The sequence below is a fragment of the Vicia villosa genome, linkage group LG2 (genome assembly GCF_029867415.1).
Source record: "Vicia villosa cultivar HV-30 ecotype Madison, WI linkage group LG2, Vvil1.0, whole genome shotgun sequence".
In the NCBI taxonomy this organism is placed as follows: Eukaryota; Viridiplantae; Streptophyta; class Magnoliopsida; order Fabales; family Fabaceae; genus Vicia; species Vicia villosa.
The window spans coordinates 149,034,146-149,055,829 of record NC_081181.1 but is presented as its reverse complement, the minus strand read 5'-3'; the positions used below and the strand labels follow the sequence as shown (position 1 = coordinate 149,055,829).

At 37.4% G+C, this 21,684-nt stretch overlaps 4 protein-coding genes across 8 annotated transcripts; 2 read left to right on the top strand and 2 right to left on the bottom strand.

Moving 5' to 3' along the window:
- Positions 1 to 1,226: 1,226 nt before the first annotated feature.
- LOC131647016 (protein TPX2-like) lies at positions 1,227 to 5,213 on the bottom strand. Of its 5 annotated transcripts, none has more exons than XM_058916932.1 (17): positions 4,824 to 5,213; positions 4,647 to 4,742; positions 4,399 to 4,543; positions 4,191 to 4,299; positions 3,776 to 3,826; positions 3,432 to 3,496; positions 3,267 to 3,342; positions 3,113 to 3,175; positions 2,722 to 2,808; positions 2,579 to 2,637; positions 2,413 to 2,491; positions 2,233 to 2,298; positions 2,087 to 2,149; positions 1,944 to 1,988; positions 1,789 to 1,833; positions 1,607 to 1,692; positions 1,227 to 1,523 (listed from the first exon to the last, which is right to left on the bottom strand). In XM_058916932.1, exons 1-17 carry the CDS (start codon positions 5,011 to 5,013, stop codon positions 1,505 to 1,507), a joined length of 1,344 nt encoding a protein of 447 aa, XP_058772915.1. In that variant the 5' UTR covers positions 5,014 to 5,213; the 3' UTR covers positions 1,227 to 1,504. The 5 variants fall into 5 exon arrangements, with proteins under 5 accessions (XP_058772915.1, XP_058772913.1, XP_058772914.1 ...); XM_058916930.1 differs by having other exon boundaries at positions 1,612 to 1,692; XM_058916931.1 differs by having other exon boundaries at positions 1,612 to 1,692; positions 1,944 to 1,985.
- A 4,192-nt stretch (positions 5,214 to 9,405) lies between these two features.
- On the top strand, positions 9,406 to 11,537 carry LOC131650297 (soyasapogenol B glucuronide galactosyltransferase-like). The gene is made up of 2 exons (XM_058920011.1): positions 9,406 to 9,448; positions 10,714 to 11,537. Exons 1-2 carry the CDS (start codon positions 9,406 to 9,408, stop codon positions 11,535 to 11,537), a joined length of 867 nt encoding a protein of 288 aa, XP_058775994.1.
- A 3,186-nt stretch (positions 11,538 to 14,723) lies between these two features.
- On the top strand, positions 14,724 to 16,981 carry LOC131652415 (1-aminocyclopropane-1-carboxylate synthase 6-like). The gene is made up of 4 exons (XM_058922264.1): positions 14,724 to 15,421; positions 15,516 to 15,635; positions 15,731 to 15,891; positions 15,981 to 16,981. The coding sequence occupies exons 1-4, from the start codon at positions 15,068 to 15,070 to the stop codon at positions 16,825 to 16,827; spliced, it is 1,482 nt and encodes a 493-aa protein (XP_058778247.1). The 5' UTR covers positions 14,724 to 15,067; the 3' UTR covers positions 16,828 to 16,981.
- Positions 16,982 to 17,020: 39 nt separating this feature from the next.
- On the bottom strand, positions 17,021 to 20,863 carry LOC131652414 (probable LRR receptor-like serine/threonine-protein kinase At1g12460). The gene is made up of 2 exons (XM_058922263.1): positions 18,884 to 20,863; positions 17,021 to 18,780 (listed from the first exon to the last, which is right to left on the bottom strand). Exons 1-2 carry the CDS (start codon positions 20,053 to 20,055, stop codon positions 17,283 to 17,285), a joined length of 2,670 nt encoding a protein of 889 aa, XP_058778246.1. The 5' UTR covers positions 20,056 to 20,863; the 3' UTR covers positions 17,021 to 17,282.
- Between the last annotated feature and the right edge of the window lie 821 nt (positions 20,864 to 21,684).

Below are 21,684 nucleotides of genomic sequence, written 5' to 3'. Positions count from 1 at the left end.
ACTTGAGGTCCCATATCCACCTCTCCTCCTCTCATCTACCAACCTCCCCTACAAACTTAGAAGCCTGGTCGTAAATCAGAAAAAGTCTAGGAAATATAAGACGAAGACGAGTATTCCCAACCCAATGATTCTCCTAGAAGGAGGTAAGGAGATCATAACCAACTTTCAAGAAAAGATCATCCCTAAACCAGTCACAAGTGTCATCTGTTTTAGCACTTAGAAGAGAAACTCCTTTCCACCAAGGCAAAATCGAAAGGAGGCAGACAGCTCTCCAAGCCAAACAAAAGGTAATAGAGGCTACATCATATCTGTTCGTGAGAATATCACGCCAAATACTATAAGCCCTTGAAAGCATACGCCACCTCCACTTACAAAAAAGGGTCAAGTTGACTAATTGAATGTCACGCACCCTAAGACTCAAAGCTTATTAGGCTTATAAACATCCACTCATTTGACCCAAGCAATTTTAGATTCCTCTTTCACACCTCCCCAAACATCCTCTGGATCTTCACTATCTTCTTCCAAACCTTGTCAGACATTTTCAGAAAAGAGAGGAAAAAGATAGGGATGACATTAAGCACAAAATTAAGGAGAAACACTCTTCCTCCCAGGGAGACATATCTATGCTTCCACAAAATGAGCCTTTTAGAGAATAAAAGGGGTCCAAATAGAGGATAAACGGGGGTTGGCTCTAATCGGAAGCCCAACAGGTAGACCTGAGGCGAGCTCAAATCGACAAAAATAGCCTTGATGGTCCAAAGATTATCTATAGTAGCATCAGACAGAATAATCGCATCGTCTGCAATATGATTATTATTTGAGTTGAAGATTTATTTGGATAGTATTATACAGACGGACATGGAGGATGGATTCAGACTATACTATCCGGACAAGATGAAGGAAATAATTTTAGAAGTTAATATAAAATAGTAACAAAATTAAATATAAAACAAAAAACATTTATAATTATATTTTATTTTAGATATATAAAATACTAAATGTTATTAGCAATACTATTTAGACAAATTATTATTAATATTATGTCTTTCTTGTAATATTTTAAAATAAAAGAAAAATAAATAAATACATGACTTTTTATATGTAGTGTACTGATATTTTCTATTAGTTCTACTTTGCATTTGATGAAGAGGGATGGGCCTGAGGCCATGCCTGGCCACCCTTGCTCCGTCCCTATTGTGCTTATGTGATCGGGGATTGTTGAGTCATTACTTTAATAAAACTTTTCTATTAAAAAATCACGATTTCCACATTTTAGGAGTATTTTTACAAGACAAAGGTGATGCATAATCTATTATCACATCTGTCCTAACAAAGTAACTTTGTATGATTCTTTGTACAGAAAAAAACAATATGAGAAGAATGGTTGAGCCATATCAGATTTGATCATATATATGTTGGTTCTCAAATTAGCCCGAAAATCCTGGTGTGCGTAACTAAGTCTTTTAGCAAAAATGTCTTGTTTTAGTAGCGAACTTGCTGTCTGTCACCGCATTCCCAAGCTCCTGGAGCATTTCAGTTGAGAAGGGAAATAACAAATCAAATTTAACAAACATGTAAAGCAGTAGTTGGCACCAATTACGCATACCTTACATTCAATACTGTACTAGTTCCACTGTTGTAACCCTCACTCCCACTATGGATTTGCTTTTCTCCAAATATTAAAGGTTTTACCTACATCATTTTTCAGCCACGTTCAATATTTCAATGTCTATGATGTACTAATTTACAAGATGGATGTTAATACCATTCATAGGGTGCCATTTTTACCTTTTGGGCCAAATGAAAATTAGTTCCCATATTTTCTTTAGAATCCTGCACCCAAAAACAAATAATAATCATATTAGGGTGCCATTTTAATATGACTAAGAGTAATGAAAAATAATCCAAAATTCTCATTAAATTCAAAATTAAAGAAGGAAAACCTTTCTGAACATAGTCGGCTTGTCTCCAGATCTTAGGGACAACTGCTAACATTTCATAAAAGAAGAATGAATGGGAATTGTGAAATTAACTATCTATATGAAGTAAAGAATTTATAAAGCAAAATGGCCTCTACTAAACTCACCTTACTAAAGAGATCAGTTGGTGGGTTATGCTGAAGCCTCTTTTCTGTAAGAAAATTAAATTCCTGCATGAATCGAAGTAACATGTGATCCCGATAAATTTTTCTATCCAAGGGGTTACAAAGTGATAAACCAACTCAGTACTCACCATAGGCACAGTGGCTTCCTGCTTAATGTTGCGGAAAACACCAATATCTCCTTTACTTGAAAGTATCTGCACAATATGAAGTTGGAGCAATCGAATCTTGAGCCATCAACTTATAATTCATTTATAGTAAAACAGAAGTCTAAATATCTTGTTCCTAAGTTTTTTATAGTGTCTAATTACCTTCTTATTAAATGGCCGAGCTTTAAATTCATGACCACTGTCCAATACACTGTTCTTTGGAGCAGCCATCACAGATGGCCTGTGCAGATATAACAATTCAAATTAGCACTATTGTTTCACGGACTTTCTAGTATGAACTACTATCATTTATCATAGCCTTTGTTACCTTCTCAAATTCCAGATTCTATTTTGTGGAGCAGAAGCAGTAGCATGTTTGTCCGAATCCTGCAAACACAAATATGAGGCATTGACAATACAAAACGATACAAAAACAAAAACGTTACTACAAATTATATCAACTATACTAACCTGGTCAGAATCTTTGCATGGAAGTGTAGATGATGAAGTAAAAGATTTGTGTTGCACGGCCCTCTCCGATGTTTTGAGGTGAAATTCCTTAGAAGCAAGAGATAAAAAATCTGAGCTCAAGATAAACAATATCGAATAATCTTTGGTTCAATCAACATCCAATTATTCACATTTAGAGATGCACAAAATGTTTTTCATTTTGTCTAGATTTGATGTAGCATAAAAATATAGTAGTTAGGACAGTTACATCTTTATATTTACTATACTCTGTAAATAAATATGAGTCATTTGAAATCCAATGGTTTACAGCATATGCTTTTCTTTCCTCTCTATTTAAACATGATAAAATGGTAATAAAACAGAATGAACTCTGAAAGTTTCAAGAGCTTACTTGAAATTCTGGCAACCGGACAGGTGTCCTTTTGGGAATTGGTAATGAAGGAGCATCAAGAATCTAAATTAAGAACATAAACAGTTAGAAGAGACACCGGAGACATATCAAAATTAGGCTAACAAAACTAAATATATCTGCATAAAATACCAACTTTTCTGTTTAACGGCCGTGCTTTGAACTTGGGTACAGCACGTGTCATGAGTTCTGCTTCTGCACCATTTTTGGGTCTGGAAAGCACATAAAATATCTTTACCTCATTAGATGATGAAGAAATTCTGCTTCAACAAAGATTTCACCGAACAGCGCATAAACAAACCTAATCCTTTGTGATGTATGAACATTAAGCTTGGAATGTCCAGAGTTTTGATCAGTAGTTACAATCTGCAATATTAACAAATTTAAAGACTGCCATCATGTGAAACTTTTTTTTTTCACTCAATATATACGACCCTTTGCCCAAAGGATTTCAATTGATCTTGCTAATCCAATTTGTAATGGAGAACTCTACTTAATAAACAATAATTTAGTAAATTTCTTCACAATAGCAGTATTGTATCAGAATTACAATTACATTAATATATGCCATTTGTTTACACAATGAAGTAGGAAAAGAAAGTAATGAATAGCAAAAAGTGGTGACAAATATATGACAAATCATACCTTCTTAGGTGCCTTGTGGACAAAATTAGCTTGCTGTTTCACATCACCAACCTGTCACAGAAAGATATGGTAAATATTTCAAATGTTGTCTAAAATGATCAGAAAACCAACATTACTATTAAAGGCTCAACTAACTTACCATTTAATCTAATGGTTCAAGTATATATATACTTGCTACAAACCAAACATGAGGTCAACCCTAATTCTAATAATCCACAGTTTATCAAATCATTAATAATGAAATGTATCACTAGGTTCTCATAACTTAAAGCCAATTAGGAGTTGCACAAAATTTCGCAGCACCTTGATTATATGATAAATCCGTGTCTGGCATATATCTAAGTGGTTCAAGCAAACAAATACAACATCTGATTCTTCAATTATTAGATTATCAGAGGATGAAGGGTTTACAAACCTTGCGCAAGAGACCACCGTCTAACTTCTGCCGCTTGGCAGCTTGACTCTCTATCACAGTAGTGTTAGCTAAATTAATCTCCTTTTTATGAGCTTGTACCTTCTTAAACCTGAAAAAGAATGGAAATCGTAGATGATGTAAGGAAATGTACTAATGCAGTTCATTTCGCATCCATGGACGGTAACGAACAAGTTCCTTCAATAATCACCTTGAACCAACAAACTGAAGCGGCCGATTTTGCTTAGCCAACTGACTAGCAGTAGGTTTCATCAGCGTCGACAGACCCTTCATCACAACAGATTTAGCCTTAGAGTTCAAACCTTCGCCAATTTTCTTGCTGTTAAATGTCATTCCTGAAAATTGTGAAAAACACATATCAATCTCAAGGAAAATGAAATGTTGATAGTAATAATAATAAAGTAAAAAAAAAAAAGTGAAGAAGATGCATAATAATACCAAAATGCTGAAGAAAATTAGGTTTGGGATGATGAACTGTGGTGATTGTATTTGTGACCGGAACCTCCTCCCTCATCAATAGATTTGCCACAACAGCTGAAACAGAAAGAACAGCCATAATTATTATCAAACAGATTCAATGCGATCGAAAGAGAAGAAGGTTGAACGATAACGAACGAGAATGATCGTATGTTGTTGCAGTATCGAACCACCGTTCAGCTTGTAGAGACTGAACCAGAGTTTCTTGTGCAGTGAAATCGAAGAAGCGAGCAGCATCAAACTCATAACACATGTCAATTTCATCTTCACCAAACCCTTCGTTCTCTATTTCCATCGCTTGCTTCCAAACACCAGCATTGCTTTCCATTTTAGGTTTTTTGCGTTCAGTTTCATCAACTTCGCATTTTCCAGTGCCACACTTTACCCTGAAGTATTAATTAATGTATTTAATAATATACAAGAAATCGTAATCTACTCGTTAAATAGTCTTTTAATTAATGGTTTGAACTTCAAAGTCTAATGCTACCATTGGTTTGCTCATTTTGTTTGTTTTGGTGCACCGGGAGCTGTGAGGGGTAATAGAAGTGTGTAACGACTAGTAACGATGCAAAATTTGAATTGTGAGGATAATTGGACGGATATGCCCTTGGATATTGGGAGTCAAGTCACGCATTGGGTTTTGTGTGTGGGGTTACTGATTACGTTCTGTTTACGCAGTGTCCATCACTGCAATTTCGGCGCTTCCGCGATTTTTTTCCGCTATCAGTCAAATTCCAATATTGTCCCTAATGCTTCATCCCTTGAGCAAGCCAGCAAGGTAGCATGTAGGAGAGTCCAATTACCTTTGAAAAAATAGACATATCTCAATTTTCTCTATTTCAATTTCAATAATAAAAAGGTTTTTTATTTTTTATATCATGTAAGGATGAATTGGAGATATACGTATTCAAATTCGAAAACACATTTAATGTGTGAGAAATGTGTTTCGGAGGTGCATCTGCGAAAATATCTTTGGGTTATTTTTTAAAAAAAAATCACCAAAGTTTTGATACGAAATTAGATTAAAACGTTAATAAAAATGGAAACGAAAAATGATAAGAAATAAAAACAATAATAAATATAAAATGTTGTTCAAAAAAATAGTAAAATATAATACATAAATTGTTCTGGAATGAAAAAAAGCATAGCCTACTGCGTATGTCAAATCCTCACCCTCTGCCTCTTGTATTCCACCGGAGTTGCTACCTCGCTAACCACCCTCTTCATGATGGTCACCGCCTCACGTCCGCCCCTCTCAATGATCCCTAAGTCCAACGCCTCCTGCCCAATCACCTATATCCGCTGACAGATCGGCAAGACATTAGTGGCATGGTCATCCTGGGCCTGCAGGTTCTCCAAAATCTCCTCATGAGCTGGCATAGGTGGACGTCCAGGAGCATCCGGTGTCATGATAGGATGTGACACTGTGTAGACCAATATCACATATCCCTCTACACAATGCCAACTATTGGATGCTTACAACAATCGAGAGTCCAATGGCACCATATTATGCTCTCAATTCTCAAAGATGTCATCGAGATCCCGGCAGACAATGGTGTCGGGGCAGCCTGAGATGGAGATCTGGTTATGGTCTGAGCATAGCCAAATTACCGCATGCATCTCTTCGACAGATACCTGACCATAGGGCCAGTCCCACATGCCAGCCACCCGGAGTACAAAGAGATGGAATCGAATGGGATAATCTCTTTGTGATCCTCGAACGGCATCCATAGGATGTCATCATGAACAGTCCGACCAAGATACACCCGGAATGGCAGCATATGCCCTTGGATATTGGGAAGTCAAGTCACGCATTGGGTTTTGTTTGTGGAGTTACTGATTACGTTCTGTTTACGCAGTGTCCATCACTTCAATTTCGGCGCTTCCGTGATTTTTTTTCCGCTATCAGTCAAATTCCAATATTGTCCCTAATGCGTCATCACTTGAGGCATGGCAACAAAACTCATATTCGCGGATATCCACCCGAATTCGTCTCGAATTTGACGGAACCCACTTTATCTGAATTTGAGTTCGGGTTTGGATTTTTTTCAGTTACAAAATATACTGACGGGTCGGTAATAAGGACACTAGTACCCACTCTGAATCCGTCTCGTTTATTTTATTATTATATTATTATCTATTGTTTATAATTTATAATATTAAAAATGTGACGAATTTTTTGATATTTTGATTTGTATTTATCATTTAAAATATTTGAAATATGTGTGTAATTTTTTGAAATTATTACATTTATTATTTATTATGTAATTTGACTTTGGAAAAATAAATATTTCAATTAAAAAAATAATTTCACTAAAAGGGCGGGGATACCCGTACCCATTTGGGTCGGATTTGAGTTTTAATTCTCTATTTCTATTTGGGTTTGGGGCGGGGAACTGAAATTGTTTGGGAATTCGAGTTTGGGATTGGGGAAGGTAATAACGTCTCCTACCCTCCCTGTTGCCATGTCTACTTGACCAAGAATGCACATAGGAGAGTCCAATCACCGTTGAAAAAATAGTCATATCTCAATTTTCTCTATTTCAATATCAATATCAAAAAGAGAATTTCTTTTTTATATCTTATAAGAAAGAAAAATACCTTGACGAGGTTCTAGATTGGCCGTTTGTGATTGGGCCTGCCTCTCTGGATTTTCTACATGTCACACCCTAAATTATACTTGCCAACCCCCCCCCCCCCCCCCTCCCCCATATTTTTTTATCTCATTTTACCCTTGTTGCGCAATGATGGATTACACACAATTTTCGAAATAAATTTTCGGTATACAGTGTCAAATTTCTGGTACAGCATACCAAAATTTTCAGTTACAAGGAATTTTCCGGAACACAATACCGAAAATCTACGTTGTTTTGAATTTTTCTGGTTTACCGTAAATTTCACAATTTCTGGTGAGTACCGGAAACTAAAGTTTATGTGTTTTTCAATGGCTGCAAGCCTGCTGTTCAAACCAAGATTCCAGATGACGTCGAATCCTTTGCCACCTTGAAAGAAACGTTGAACAATTTGTTGTCTTATTCTGATAACAGAAGGGTGACAAAGATCGAGTTCTGGGAGGACTGAAATGATAAAAATGGAAGGGTGAAATACAACTTAATCAAGTTGAAGAATGATGAGGATGTGAAGGCAATGTGGAAATCATTTCACCGTAGGCTAACTAAAGGTTCCGTCGAATTGGATGTGCAGATCCAAAGATCTGTGGATGACATAATGAAGTGTCTAGAACGTCCAGAGTCATCTGCTAGTGCCTAGGTTTTCATATTTTGAGGTAATGTCTATGTTTCTTGTTTTTCATCTGATGTTTGTTAACTATGTTTGTTTGTTATTGATGTTATTTTCTTTATCTACTCGAAACTTGTACTAGCAAAAAAGATTGCAATAAATAAGATGTTCGTACAAAATATATAAATAATACAATCATAAAAAAAAAATCTACATAGGCTCTCCACGGGCAACATCAGTCAACCTAGCTAAAATACTATGAAACTCACCATCAGGGTTCACCAAACCCATGAGACTATCTAAGTGCACGGCGATGTACTGCCAGCGGCTGTCATAGTCACCTGCGGGAGGTGGAGGTGGAGGTGGAGGTGGTGGTGGTGGTGGTCGTGGAGCGGAAGAGCATACCGAAATTTTCAGTTACCAACGATGGATTACACACAATTTCCAAAATAAATTTCCGGTAGACAGTGTCAAATTTCCGGTACAGCATACTGAAATTTTTAGTTACAAGGAATTTTACGGTACACAATACCGAAAATTTACGTTGTTTTGATTTTTTTCCGGTATACCGTAAATTTCACAATTTCTAGTGAGTACCCGAAATTAAAGTTTCTATGTTTTTCATGGCCGCAAGCCTGTTGTTCAAACCAAAATTCCAGATGACGTCGAATCCTTTGCCACCTTGAAAGAAACGTTGAACAATTTGCTTCCTGATTCTGATAACAGAAGGGTGACAAAGATCGAGTTCCGGGAGGACTAGGTTGATAAAAATGGAAGGGTGAAATACAACTTAATCGAGTTGAAGAATGATGAGGATGTGAAGGCAATGTGGAAATCATTTCGCCGTAGGCTAACTAAAGCTCCGATCGAATTGGATGTGCAGATCCGAAGATCTGTGGACGACATAATGAAGTGTCTGGAACGTCCAGAGTCATCTGCTAGTGCCAAGGTTTTCATGTTTTGAAGTAATGTCTATGTTTCTTGTTTGTCATCTGATGTTTGTTAACTATGTTTGTTTGTTATTGATGTTATTTTCTTTATCTACTCGAAACGTGTACTAACAAAAAAGATTGCAATAAATAAGATGTTCGTACAAAACATATAAATAATACAATCATAAATAAATAAATAAATCTACATAGGCCCTCCACGGGCAACATCAGTCAACCTAGCTAAAATATTATGAAACTCACCATCAAGGTTCACCAAACCCATAAGACTATCTAAGTGCACGGCAATGTACTGCAAGTGGCTGTCATAGTCACTTGCAGGGGGTGGAGGTGGAGGTGGTGGTGATGGAGCGGAAGAGTCTCTGGTACGTGAAGGCCCTGGAACATCAGATGGACAGACCCTAGGGTGTGACACACTAAGGAACCACTCTAGGTATCCATCCTGACATTGTCTAGGCTATTGAACCGCGACAACTGTATCAAGGATCTCAAAGGGGGAGCTGAGGATGTGACTCTGAAATCTTCGATCAATGCCACCAGTTAGAGCCTCTGGAACCGGTCGTGGGATGCCCTGTATATAATCATACTAGCGTAGACACCTCTCAGGAAAGTGTCTAGCCACATGGCTCTCCCATCTGACATACCCTGAATATAAGGAGGATACCTCAAAAGGACGATGTACGCGGTGAGCTATATAAGGTGTCCAGATGACATCATCCAGCGTTACAGCATCCAGCCTCCGCCTGTACTCCATCAACTCTCCTGGAATGGCCTATTTGGCCTTCCACCTCCTCTCATATAGGTCAACAGCCGCACAACACTGGATCTTCCGATCACAAATGTGAGGGAAGTGCTCGTAGATCCAACACTGCATAAATAAAATTAATCAAGCCCATGTAAATTATATTGAACACAAAAAATCATGTAAAAAAATATACTTGTAACAAGCTCAGGTAACCAGCAAGTTGTCTGGTGTCAGGACGAGATGCAGCATCAAGCGTCGTGTACAGTATCGTCAATGCCGCCACTCCCCAAGCCCAACATAGGGTGTAGAGGTCTCCAAATAGAGAAATATAGCGGACATACTATATAAACTCCAGACATATCCGCAAAGAGAGTACATGCCACTAGATGTAGCATGTACTCCCTACCGGCAGCGTGGTACCTCCCTGCACCCGCAAGCTCCTAATAAACCTTCCTTAACCAAGACATCCTAAGGTGAAAGCCCCGAGTCTCACCAAACGCAGTAAGGACAGCCATCTCGTCAACCTCCAAGGCATTCACAACCATCTGCACCACCGTCGCCTGGTCCCTATGAACTAGTGTGAAAAAAGTACCAATCGGAAGGTGAAAGTCATCGTCATCTCCCTGAACGGAAGATGGAAGGATGATGTCTCCGGGTGCCACCTCTCAATAAAAGCTGATAACAGAGAATCATCCAGCATCGTCAGGGAGCATCCAGCAAAGTCCATCAGATGGAAATCACCAACTATCCTCCTCACCTGCTCAGGCATCGGTCTCTCGTGGAAGTTCTTCAACTTCGACCCGTGAGAAGCGACCTTCAACACTAGACGCTCCTGTAACAAAAAAATACAATTAAAAAAACATTAATAAAAACATTAGTATAATTAAAAATAGGGTTTAATATACTTCACCCCCTGCCAATATAGCGAGTTTTGGTTTACGCCCCTGAATTTTTTTTTATCAAATGCCCCTTATAAAATCTAAAACCTGGATTTACCAAACCCTTTTACCACATTTGCTGACTGGGCTTTGACTTGCTGGGTGATGTGGCAAAAGAGTTGTATCCACATGAAATTATGATTTGAATTTTCAAGTCCATAAGCTATTTGCCAAACATGGTGTTAGTGTTACCATCATCACCACACATGCCAACGCTTCAACCTTCCAGAAAACCATTGACAGTGACTTCAATTCAGGATATTCCATCAAAACTCATCTCATTCAGTTCCCTTCAGTTCAAGTTGGTCTCCCTCATGGTGTTGAAAACTTCAAAGATGCCACTTCCCTTGAAATGATTGGTAAGATCAAGCATGGAATATCGATGCTTCAAGATCCAACTGAGATTCTGCTTCAAGATCTTCAACCAGATTGTCTAGTCACTGATATGATGCTTCCTTGGACTGTGGAAGCAGCGGCAAAACTAGGTGTTCCAAGGTATAGACCTCACGATAATTTAGTTTCTGATACACACAAATTTACGATTCCTGGTTTGCCTCATACCATTGAGATGGCCCCTCTGCAACTTAGTGATTTTTTAAAGGAAAAGAATGCTACCACAGCTTATTTTGAATCAATTTTTGGATCTGAGAAAAGAAGCTATGGAACACTATACAATAGTTTTCATGAACTTGAAAGTGATTATGAGAAACTTAGTCAAACTACAATGGGGATCAAATCATGGTGTGTGGGACCATTTTCTACATGGATTAACAAAGATGATCATGAAGAAAAAGGCAATAGAGGACACATCGAAAAAGAGGGAGAATTGTTAAATTGGCTTAAGACAAAGTCAAATGATTCTGTTTTGTATGTATGTTTTGGTAGCCTTGCTAGGCTTTCTCATGAACAGCTTGTGGAAATAGCTTATGGACTTGCTCCACCAACACCACCATATCCTCTTCACGTCACTTCCCTCTGATTTTTGGTTTCAATCTCAATCACTAAAGTTGTGGTGATCAGAAAAGATGCTGGGAGATCCACATGATTTTTAGATGATACTACCTTCGTTCCTTTTTATAAGAGAAAAGTCACTTTTTAGGTTCATTGAATAACCAATGTATTTGGTCTGTTTATAGACTAGATACATTGATTATTCTACGAACCTAAAAAATGAGTTGTCTCTTATAAAAAGGAACGGAGGTAGTAATACTTAAGGATAAGAAAATGATACTGGATTATTTATATTGAATATATAGTATAATGAGAATTCCATAATTAATGGAGGTAACTTAATACACAATCAATTTTTATATATAATATCAATCTTATTATTTACATACAAATTTTATTATATCTCAAAGCTCTTCATCTAGAGCAAACCGATTGTAGGCATCAAATTTGTCATATGTGTAAGTTATTTTTGGTCTTCAAAGGGTTGTTATGAAATTATCCAAGAAAAAATAATTGATCATTTAACTTGATCATTTAAAACTGCACCTGGGTAGTTTAGTTTCTTACCAAAAACCATGGCCCCTTGTAATCTTATCAAACCATCCAAGCAATATATGGAAGATTGCACGAAGCATATGAGATTCTACAACAATGATTTTACAATCTTTACAATCTCAAATTAGCAAAATGATATAAGCTTTAGAAGATGGACATGGTGAGGATCTTGGAACAATGATTTTTGGTGTGTACATTCATCAAAAGTTACCCACTCAAATTCATGCATATGATATGTTCATTCATCATATATGAATTTGTATTTCTAAAAGAGCAGGTGTGTCTACTCATTCAAATACATGCACATACTCTCAGTACATAAAATGGTACTATAATAAATCAATGATTGAGATTATTAGTACAAGATTTATTAAAATCTACAATTATATATTTTAATATTATTAAATTATTAATGTAAATAAAAAGCAATGTATTTCTTTTAGATATCTTATGAAAATTATTAATGTAAATTATTAATAAAGAAAAAGTCAGCATCGTAAGTGCTTTAAGGTGAGAAACAAAGACTATAATATCCAACTAAAACTTTAGAGGTGGAGCATACAAGTTTTTTTATACGCACGAGACATGCTAAAAGCCTAATTTGGAAAAGAATATAATAGCCAAATACATGTTGGAAATATTAAGAATTGGAGAAAGAGGAGATTAGTTACCATATGGTGAATAGCTGGATAGTGCAATTATATGAGCAGATGTACGCCTGAAAGGTCAAGTAGTATATCGTTAAAGATAGGACTTGAAAGGTCAAGTTAATACAACAAATCTGTATTGTATTTTGGAGGAAGATCGTAGATGAATATTTTCAGATTTTTTATATTTGATGTTGTTTTGTTGGTGGAAAAGGATTGAGATTGAGAAAGTGATTTTATGATGTGGGTTGGTTTTTGGTGATTGTTGTTGTTGTTGCTGATGAGGTAGGAAGTGAAGAAATAGAGAGAAAGAGAAAGCTAGAGAATCCATTTGAAGTATTTATGGAAAGAGTTGTATTTTTCTGGTATGGGAAGAAGTGGAAGCGAAGAAACAGTGATGGAGGAGAATGGATGTTGTTAAATTAATGTGTTATCATTAATGCTTTTAAATTCAATTAATTATTTATACAACCCTTTTGCCACATCATCCAAAGTCAAATCCCAGTCAGCAAATGTGGTAAAAGGGTTTGGTAAATCCAGGTTTTGGGTTTTATAAGGGGCGTTTGGTAAAAAAAACATTCAGGGGGGCAAACTGAAACTCGCTATATTGGCAGGGGGTGAAGTATATTAAACCCTTAAAAATATAAGCATTTAAGCAATGTTACATACCTCACCCTGCCATATCCTATAAGCGACATGGTCAACATATCCTGTCAAAACGGACCTGTCAAAAGGTCCTTCTGGAAAAGCTCCATCAGTGTGTACTTATGGCTCCGTAGATGCACCGGTGGTGGTGTCTGTATCTTGCACCACCCGCTCCTCAGCAACTCCCTCCTCAGCCACTGGCTCCTCAACTCTTATCTGGGTCTCAACAACAGGCATCGGCTCCCTAACCTCAGCAACTCCCTCCCGAACAACATCCATCTGCTCTTGAACAACAGAAACCGGCTCCCCAACCTCAGCAACCTCATCCTGAACCACCTACTCGTCCACAACAGTTGATGCTCTACCACCCCGACAGCGAGGTGCGCGGAACCCCCTCGCCGCCTGCTTAGCTCTCTGTTTCCAGTTATAACCGTCAGAGGAACGCGTCCAACACGTAACACTGAGGTACCAGCCTCATCAGCAGCCGCCCGAACAAGAGCATCGGCTCTATCAATGGCTCGTCCCGCAACGGTACCATCTGTGTCTTTAGTCCTCACTGAAAAAATAAAAAATATAAGAAAAATAGTATTTTTTTTTAAAAAAATAGAAATACCGGAAAATTTTAAAATTTCTGGTATGGGAATGTGTATTGGAAATTTCAAAATTTCCGGTATTTTTATAACTTTATAAGGATACTAGAAATTGTGAAATTTCCGGTACAAAATACCGGATAAAAATTCCGGTAAAAGATACTGGAAATTTCACAATTTCAGGTAGAAAATATCGGAAGTTTCACAAAATCCTCCTGAAATCTTACTTGTTTTTGCCAAAATTCTGGTATGTGCTCCAAATTTCTGGTATCGCTCAAAAATTTGAAATATCCGGTGTCTCACGTAGATTTGCAAAAATGTGGTAATGAAAATTCGTTTGAGCATTTGCGTCATTTCATAGCTATGGGGGGTGGCAGGAATAATTTAGGGGGTGTCATGTTGAATTCTCAAGAAAAACATTTTTTTACCTATAGTAGTGACAAGAGGTAGTAGACTACATTATTTCACTTTTAAATGAATCTGGATCTTTTCTAATAATCAGATGGTCCAACACGAATAATCAAGTTCAAATACTTCTCACAGCATGCTAGAGTACAAACGAGTGACTGAGGTTATTGCACTCCATACAACATGACAGAGGATACATTTCACAATTGAATGGTGCATAAACAAATAGACACATGCATCACTTGAACTTGAAAGTATAATACTATGGTATAATACAATACAACATGGAACATGCAACACAGGAACCAACAAATACAATGAAAGACGTCAGACAAAAATTAGTACGAGTTTGTTTTAAGAAGAAAAAAAAAAAAGGAGTTGGATGCAGAATGGGTGGAGGAGAATAGCATGCAGCCAGCTAGCTATGCGAGTTTTAAAAGAGACAAAGTGATAACTGATAACTAAAATGAGCGGCAAATATCAAACTAGAATACCCCAACAAGGACCCGCAGCAAAGAAAAATAATAACCTATGAAATAGACACATTCATTCATCAGTTCAACTTCCGCCGTCCACGTAACATCTTATTTACTGTTCTTTGAGCTCTGAGACCTGCCCTGATTCTACTCAGTCGCTATATCCAACTCAAAATATATCGTTGACATAAACTTAAACTCCATTGAATTAACTTCCAACTGTTTAGTGGTTATGAGATGAGAGTGATTGTGCCTTTGCAAGACGTTGTCCAAGGAACAGGTGGTTTTTTTTTGGGTTCAGTTATTCCTTGTGCTCTTTTCTACTTTCTTCAGCTTTTTTTAAAGACACGTAACCGTAACGGTCAACCTCCTCCTTCTAACAACCTTCCACTTCCGGAGGCCTCCGCCTTGTCACGGTCTCTTTCGCCGCGGGTTAGAGGTTCGACCTCCTCCGCTTATGTTTCGGCTCGTGCCAATTCCGTAGTCGCAGATTCTCCTTATTATGTAGGTTTAAACAAAGTTGCGGATAACCCTTACCATCCGATTCATAATCCCGATGGTGTTATTCAGCTTGGTTTGGCTCAGAACACCGTGAGTTTTTTCTTCCTTTTCTCTTCTGTTATTTCGTTTTCAAAGCTATAGTTGTGTTTTTTGTGAATGTTCTCAAACTTCCTCTTTGCTGTAGCTATCCGTGGACTTGATTCAAGAGTGGATTCGTCACAATGGAAGCGCCGCTATACTGGGCACACCTGCAAATTGTGGTTGCCTCGGTATCACTGACCATGGATTCATGGACTTCAAAGTGGTGCGTAATTACTTCCTATTCATGCAGGTTCGAGATTCATATGATTTTCGTTATATGCAAAGCCTTGTTTCTACCTTGATTTTGTAATCATGCAGGTTGTGGCAGGTTTCATGTCCCAAGTTTTGGACAAGCCGGTTTTCTTCAACCCCTCGCATATGGTATTAACTGCAGGTGCCAACTCTGCCAATGAAATTCTAAGCTTCTGCTTAGCAGATAATGGAAATGCATTCCTTGTTCCCACACCTCATAGTCCTGGGTAACAATCAATTTCCTACCTCTGAAATCCTTCTTTAGTCACCCGATTTCCTGCAGGTAAAAAATGATAGATTTCAACCTATGGTGCAGCTTTGACGAGGATGTAAAATGGCGAACTGGTGTGGATATAGTATATGTTCCCTGTCGCAGCACGGATGACTTCAACCTAAGCATTACTTCACTTGATCAAGCCTTCAACCAAGCAAAGAAGCGCAGTCAAAAAATTTGTGGAGTTATAATATCAAACCCTTCGAATCCTACTGGAAAATTCTTAAATCGGGAAACACTACTTGATCTTCTGGACTTTGCTAGAGAGAAGAACATTCACATAATCTCTAACGAAATATTCGCAGGGTCTACTTATGAAAACAAAGAGTTTGTGAGCATGGCAGAAATCATGGATGCAGAAGTTCATGATCAAGACAGAGTTCATATAGTGTTTGATTTAGCAAATGAGCTCAACATTTCAAGTTTTAATGTCGGTGTTATCTACTCCTATAATGAGAGTGTTATGGCTGCTTCCAAAAAATTGGCAAAATTCTCATCTGTTTCTGCTCCAACACAGCGACTGATTATCTCGATGATTTCAGATACAATGTTTTTTCAGGATTTCATAAAGACTAACAAATTGAGGCTGCGGAAAATGTACAAAGCATTTGTGGCAGGATTAGAGCAACTGGGAATTGAGTGCACCAGAAGCAGTGGTGGTTTTTGCTGCTGGGCTGACATGAGTAGATTCATCCGCTCTTACAGTGAAAAGGGTGAACTGGAGCTCTGGGATAGATTGCTGAATATAGCTAAGATCAATGTTACCCCGGGATCTTCTTGTCACAGTATCGAACCAGGGTGGTTTCGTTTTTGTTACACTACATTGACTGAAAAGGATATTCCTGTGGTAATGGAACGGATCAGGAGAATTTTCGAGACCACGAATTAATGTGGCATCAATTTTTTCTGTAAATTTAGTTGGTTTACTGATTCTTTATTCTTTGTGGTGAATCCGACATCACTCCTCAAAGGAATACTCAGCTGTTTGTATTACATTCAGAGTCTATATACAAATTGATGCAAGTTTGTTTGCCAAAAAACGCGTTTTTTGTAATCTTATACGAATACAGACAATACTGAGAAAAGAAAAACACGGGATTCTAATAATAGGCAATTATTTTTTGGGAAACACATGAAACAATGGAATGAACAAGTGCCTTTTATTGCAATTGTTACAAATTTTATATTAAAAAAATGGTACTAATACAAAAATGAATACTAAAGAATTCTCATCCTCGACCCGAATTACCTTCTACGATTACTTCATCTGATGCTAACCTTCCTGAAACAATTTAATAACTAAGCGATTGCTCTAATTGAGTTGCATGGAAAAGCTCTTACTGGTTAACGAGATTCCAATCCATTTCTGATGGACTCAAGGACCTGAACAACTTCAGCCATGCTTGGTCTTCTTAAAGGATCCTCTGAAGTACAAATTAGCCCCAATTTCATAACCTGAATCATTTCATTCTCTGCAAATCCCAGTAAATTTCTGTCAAAACAATTTGAAACCGAGCCAGTCTCCAGCAAACCTCGCACGTATTCACACAAAACCACAACCTCATTTGTGGTTGGACTTTCTACAGGCTTCCTCCCCGTAACTAGCTCCAAAAGAATGACGCCGAAACTGTAAACATCACACTTCTCACTCTGCCTAAAGCTTTGAGCCAACTCTGGTGCAACATAACCAACAGCATTGTGGAACTTGGTCAGAACGTAGTTATCCAAAATCGGTAGCAACTTACCTAATCCATAATCAGATAACTTGGCTTCGTACTTGTCATCTAAGAGTATGTTAGAGGATTTAAGGTTGAGGTGAAGGATTGGAGGACGACAGTCGTGGTGAAGATAAGCAAGAGCTCTTGCAGTTCCAAGTGCAATTTGGAACCTTCTCGGCCAATCTAGTTCCCTATTGCCTCTACTTGTGCTGGTTCCAGGATAGCCAAGACCGTGTAGATTATCATAGAGATTCCCGTTTGAAACAAACTCTGACAAAATCAACTGCATTGAAGAGGACCAGTAGTAACCTTGAAAAGCAACTAAATTATGGTGCTGAAGGTTTCCTAGTCGCCCGATTTCATGTTCGAATTCCTCTTGATTTCCGATTCTTCCTAAAGTCTCAAGCTTCTTCACTGCAATTGAGATGCCACCTTCGAAATCGGTTTTGTAGACCGTACCAATCGATCCGCCGCCAATCAAAGACTCTTTGTCAAGCAATGCTTTGGTGCCTGCCTCCCAATCTTCGTATTTTGATGGTAAACTTTTGCTGAAGAGAACAAGCTTTCCAATAATAACACTTGATTCTGATGATGTTAGAGGCGTACTCTCAACAATCATAACCTCATCATCGTCTTTTTTTCTACGTCGGGCCCTAATATTCATGATGGTCACCAAACAAACCCCGGTAAGAATTACAGCTGCAGCTACAATAGCAATAATTGCAGAGACACTGAGAAGTTTAGTTTTCCTGGAAGCTAAAGGCGATGATCCAGTTCCGTTTGCTGAGCAACGGGTGTCTAACGGAGCACCACAGAGAAAAGGATTATTGGAAAATGCAGGTGCACCAAAATTCTGTATGGTTGCAGTATTAGGAATGACACCAGAGAGATTGTTGAATGAGAGATCAAAATGTGTCAAGTTGTTTAAATCTCCAAGGGAAGTAGGGATTGAACCAGAAAGTGAATTATGCGATAGATCTAGGTATTCGATCCTTGATAGGTTTCCTAGGCTCGCCGGGATGCTTCCCTTAAGATTGTTATAATGGAGGTCAAGGGCTTCCAGATTCGTCATTTTGTAAGCGGCCTGTGGAATCTCGCCGTCTAAGTTATTACCAGAAACGTCCCTGCAGCAACACGAAAGAATGAACAAACTCAGATTTGATTCAAATTTCATAGGTTCATTCAAGTTAATGTACAACAGTTTGAGAAAGTTACAGCAGAACTCACAGCTCAAGAAGAAACTTGCAATTTGTTATATCGACCGGAATTTCACCAACAAGGTTTAGGTTGCTCAAATCCAACAATTCAAGCAGTTCAATGTTGCCAAACCCCTCGGGAATCGTTCCGTCTATCGAGTTATTACCCAATTTAATAACCAATAGTTCTCGCAATTCTGGAATATCAACCGGGATACTCCCTTTCAGCCTATTCAACTCCAATGACAAGAGTTTTAAGTTCTTGCATCTAGTTATGCCGGACGGAATCACCCCATCCAAATTATTCGCCGAAGCATCAAAGATCTCTAATCTCTCACTACACGAAGTGATATCAGGAATTCGTCCTTCAAACCCGTTATATGATATATTGAAGTAAGTAAGATTTTGCATTCCAAGGATGCTGAATGGAGCCAAATCAGTAAATCTATTACTACCAAAATCCAAATGCATTAAACTTCGGCACGAAGAAATGTGATCCTTCACACTACCCGATAACGCATTGCTTCTCAGAGATACATATGATAACATAGGAATATCACAGAGTCTAGAAGGAACAACACCACTAAGATTATTGAAAGAAAAATCAAAACCTTCAAGGTTTGCACAATTCACCAAGGATAAAGGAATTGAACCAACAAGATTATTATGAGAAAGAGAAACAAACTTGGTTTTATAGCAGTACCTAAACAAAGCAGAAGGTATCTCCCCAATGAAGCCATTCTTCGATAAGTCTAGAAATCGAATGTTAGGCAAATCGCCGATAAAATCCGGGATCGAACCGGATAACGCATTGGAGCTAACATTGATCTTCCACAATGAATGAAGATCAGCATATTCACCGGGGATATTACCCGAAAATCGATTCCCAAACAATGTCAATATCCTCAACCTCTTCAATCCAGAGAGTGATGGAGACAACACCCCTCCCAAGCTAGTGTTCCAAAGCACAATTCTTTCAACAAAACCTTCCAAGTTACAGAAAATACCTTTATAACCTTGACAAGGGTCTCCACTAGAAACCCATGAAGTCAAGGTATTGTATGGATCTTCTGTGATGTTACCCTTGAACTGAAGTAAAATCTCCTTCTCAGTTTCTGTTGAAACAGTAACAATAGACCAAAACAAACATAGAATGAAGCATAATAGAGCATGAGAAAGATGAATATGACAGTGTATTCTCATGCTCAATCAATCTCAACACAATGTGAAATTTGATCACCCTTGATACAACATTATTGTGTTGTTTTCTCAGTTACAGCGTTTAAGGATATGTAAAATGTCGGTCCAATGAGAAACAAAACATCACTATTGTCACCAACATGAAGCATTCTCATTAAATGAAAGGAGAGAGAGAGAGAGAGAGAGAGAGAGAGAGAGAGAAAAAAATAAATAAAAATGACAGCTTGAAGTTGAAGAAAGTGAAGTTCTTTAAACCCAAATACTCACCTCAAGCATCTAGAACAAAGATTTCAGAATGTTAAAAAAAATGATTTTTTCATTTGGGTTTTGTGGGGTTGAAATGGGTAGCATAAAAATGGAAGCTTTAAGTTGTTTTAGAGAGAGAGAGTGTGTTAGAGAGAGAGAGGATGGAAATAATGGCTGTACATTTGCTGGAAAGGAAGCAGGTGAGAGAGTGTAATGAAACATATAAATTAAATTGAGAGATTGCTAACAATTGAAGGTTGAAGCACGTGCATTTAAGAGAAAATAGTAAACACTTTTTGAGGCAATGATACCTTTTTAACAATGTAAAATAAACCCAATCTATTTGTGACTGTGAAGTTCAAAAGGGTACCTTCAAAGTGTAGGTCCGTTTTTTTGTAGGGTAGCATTTATTCTTCTTCACCAACCATGTCACCACTACCACCAGGCACCATCACTATCTTCACAATAAGTATGCCAGAGAAGATAGGTAAAGGGTTAGGAATATTGGGAAGACTAAAAAAATTAGAAGAAAATGGAAAAGAAAGAGTCAAGAGTGTGTGTTTGTTTGTTTGTCTAGACATGGGTTTGCTTTTATTCAATCTATCCGTTTAGTTATTGACACCTTTTTTTGTTAGAATTTCTCTTATTTAAATGTGATTAGTTGGTTAATCATATGAAGTATCAAGTGAGAAAGTTAACTTCAATGTGTGTTTAATTGTTTAACCTTTAGTTATTTTAGTCATTTTTTTGAGGAGTTATTGTCAATTCTTTGACATTTAGAAAGTTTCTTTTTTAATATTGTATAGCTAGTGATAAATGTATAATATACTACTAGTAATATATATTTTGTTAATCTGATTACATCATTTTACCCTTTAGCTGCTTCTAATAAACCTTTTAAGAAAATTCAATAAAAAAATATTTAATGATTTTTTTTAACTAATTATAAGTTGTTCAAGATAATATGTTTGCCTTCCAATCATATATTTGACAATCTTTTATAAATTATAAAAAATTGTGATTGAAAGTGTTTCATTTAAGAAATTAGAAATGATGGATCTAGGATTTTGAAGTTAATATATGTGGTGGAGAATGCTTTACAACACGGCAAAATTGAGGCAAAATGGAAAGTGACTTACAAGATTAACTCTTCAACGTTCAAATCAGTTGATGAATCTAAATAATAGAGCAAGTTATGGATAAAAATATACATGTAAGACTATTGTGGAAACATTATATATGTGAGGTCGTTTCCCGACATGGACCGCAGGAGAAGTGACTTACAAGATTAACTCTTTAACGTTCAAATCAGTTGATGAATCTAAATAATAGAGCAAGTTATGGATAAAATATACATGTAAGACTATTGTGGAAACATTATATATG

What these genes read in the sequence shown, in the direction of transcription:
- LOC131647016 (XM_058916930.1), bottom strand. Translation starts at nt 5,013, where the DNA reads ATGGAAAGCAATGCTGGTGTTTGGAAGCAAGCGATGGAAATAGAGAAC. An exon ending in TCCGGTTGCCAGAATTTCAA is followed by an intron (nt 2,809 to 3,112) that starts GTAAGCTCTTGA and finishes CTTGCTTCTAAG; the next exon opens with GAATTTCACCTCAAAACATC. An exon ending in CATGCAAAGATTCTGACCAG is followed by an intron (nt 2,638 to 2,721) that starts GTTAGTATAGTT and finishes TTGTGTTTGCAG; the next exon opens with GATTCGGACAAACATGCTAC.
- LOC131650297 (XM_058920011.1), top strand. Translation starts at nt 9,406, where the DNA reads ATGCCACCAGTTAGAGCCTCTGGAACCGGTCGTGGGATGCCCT. An exon ending in AACCGGTCGTGGGATGCCCT is followed by an intron (nt 9,449 to 10,713) that starts GTATATAATCAT and finishes TGAATTTTCAAG; the next exon opens with TCCATAAGCTATTTGCCAAA.
- LOC131652415 (XM_058922264.1), top strand. Translation starts at nt 15,068, where the DNA reads ATGAGAGTGATTGTGCCTTTGCAAGACGTTGTCCAAGGAACAGGTGGT. An exon ending in TTGGTTTGGCTCAGAACACC is followed by an intron (nt 15,422 to 15,515) that starts GTGAGTTTTTTC and finishes TCTTTGCTGTAG; the next exon opens with CTATCCGTGGACTTGATTCA. An exon ending in CCCACACCTCATAGTCCTGG is followed by an intron (nt 15,892 to 15,980) that starts GTAACAATCAAT and finishes CCTATGGTGCAG; the next exon opens with CTTTGACGAGGATGTAAAAT.
- LOC131652414 (XM_058922263.1), bottom strand. Translation starts at nt 20,055, where the DNA reads ATGAGAATACACTGTCATATTCATCTTTCTCATGCTCTATTATGCTTC. An exon ending in TGCAAGTTTCTTCTTGAGCT is followed by an intron (nt 18,781 to 18,883) that starts GTGAGTTCTGCT and finishes GTGTTGCTGCAG; the next exon opens with GGACGTTTCTGGTAATAACT.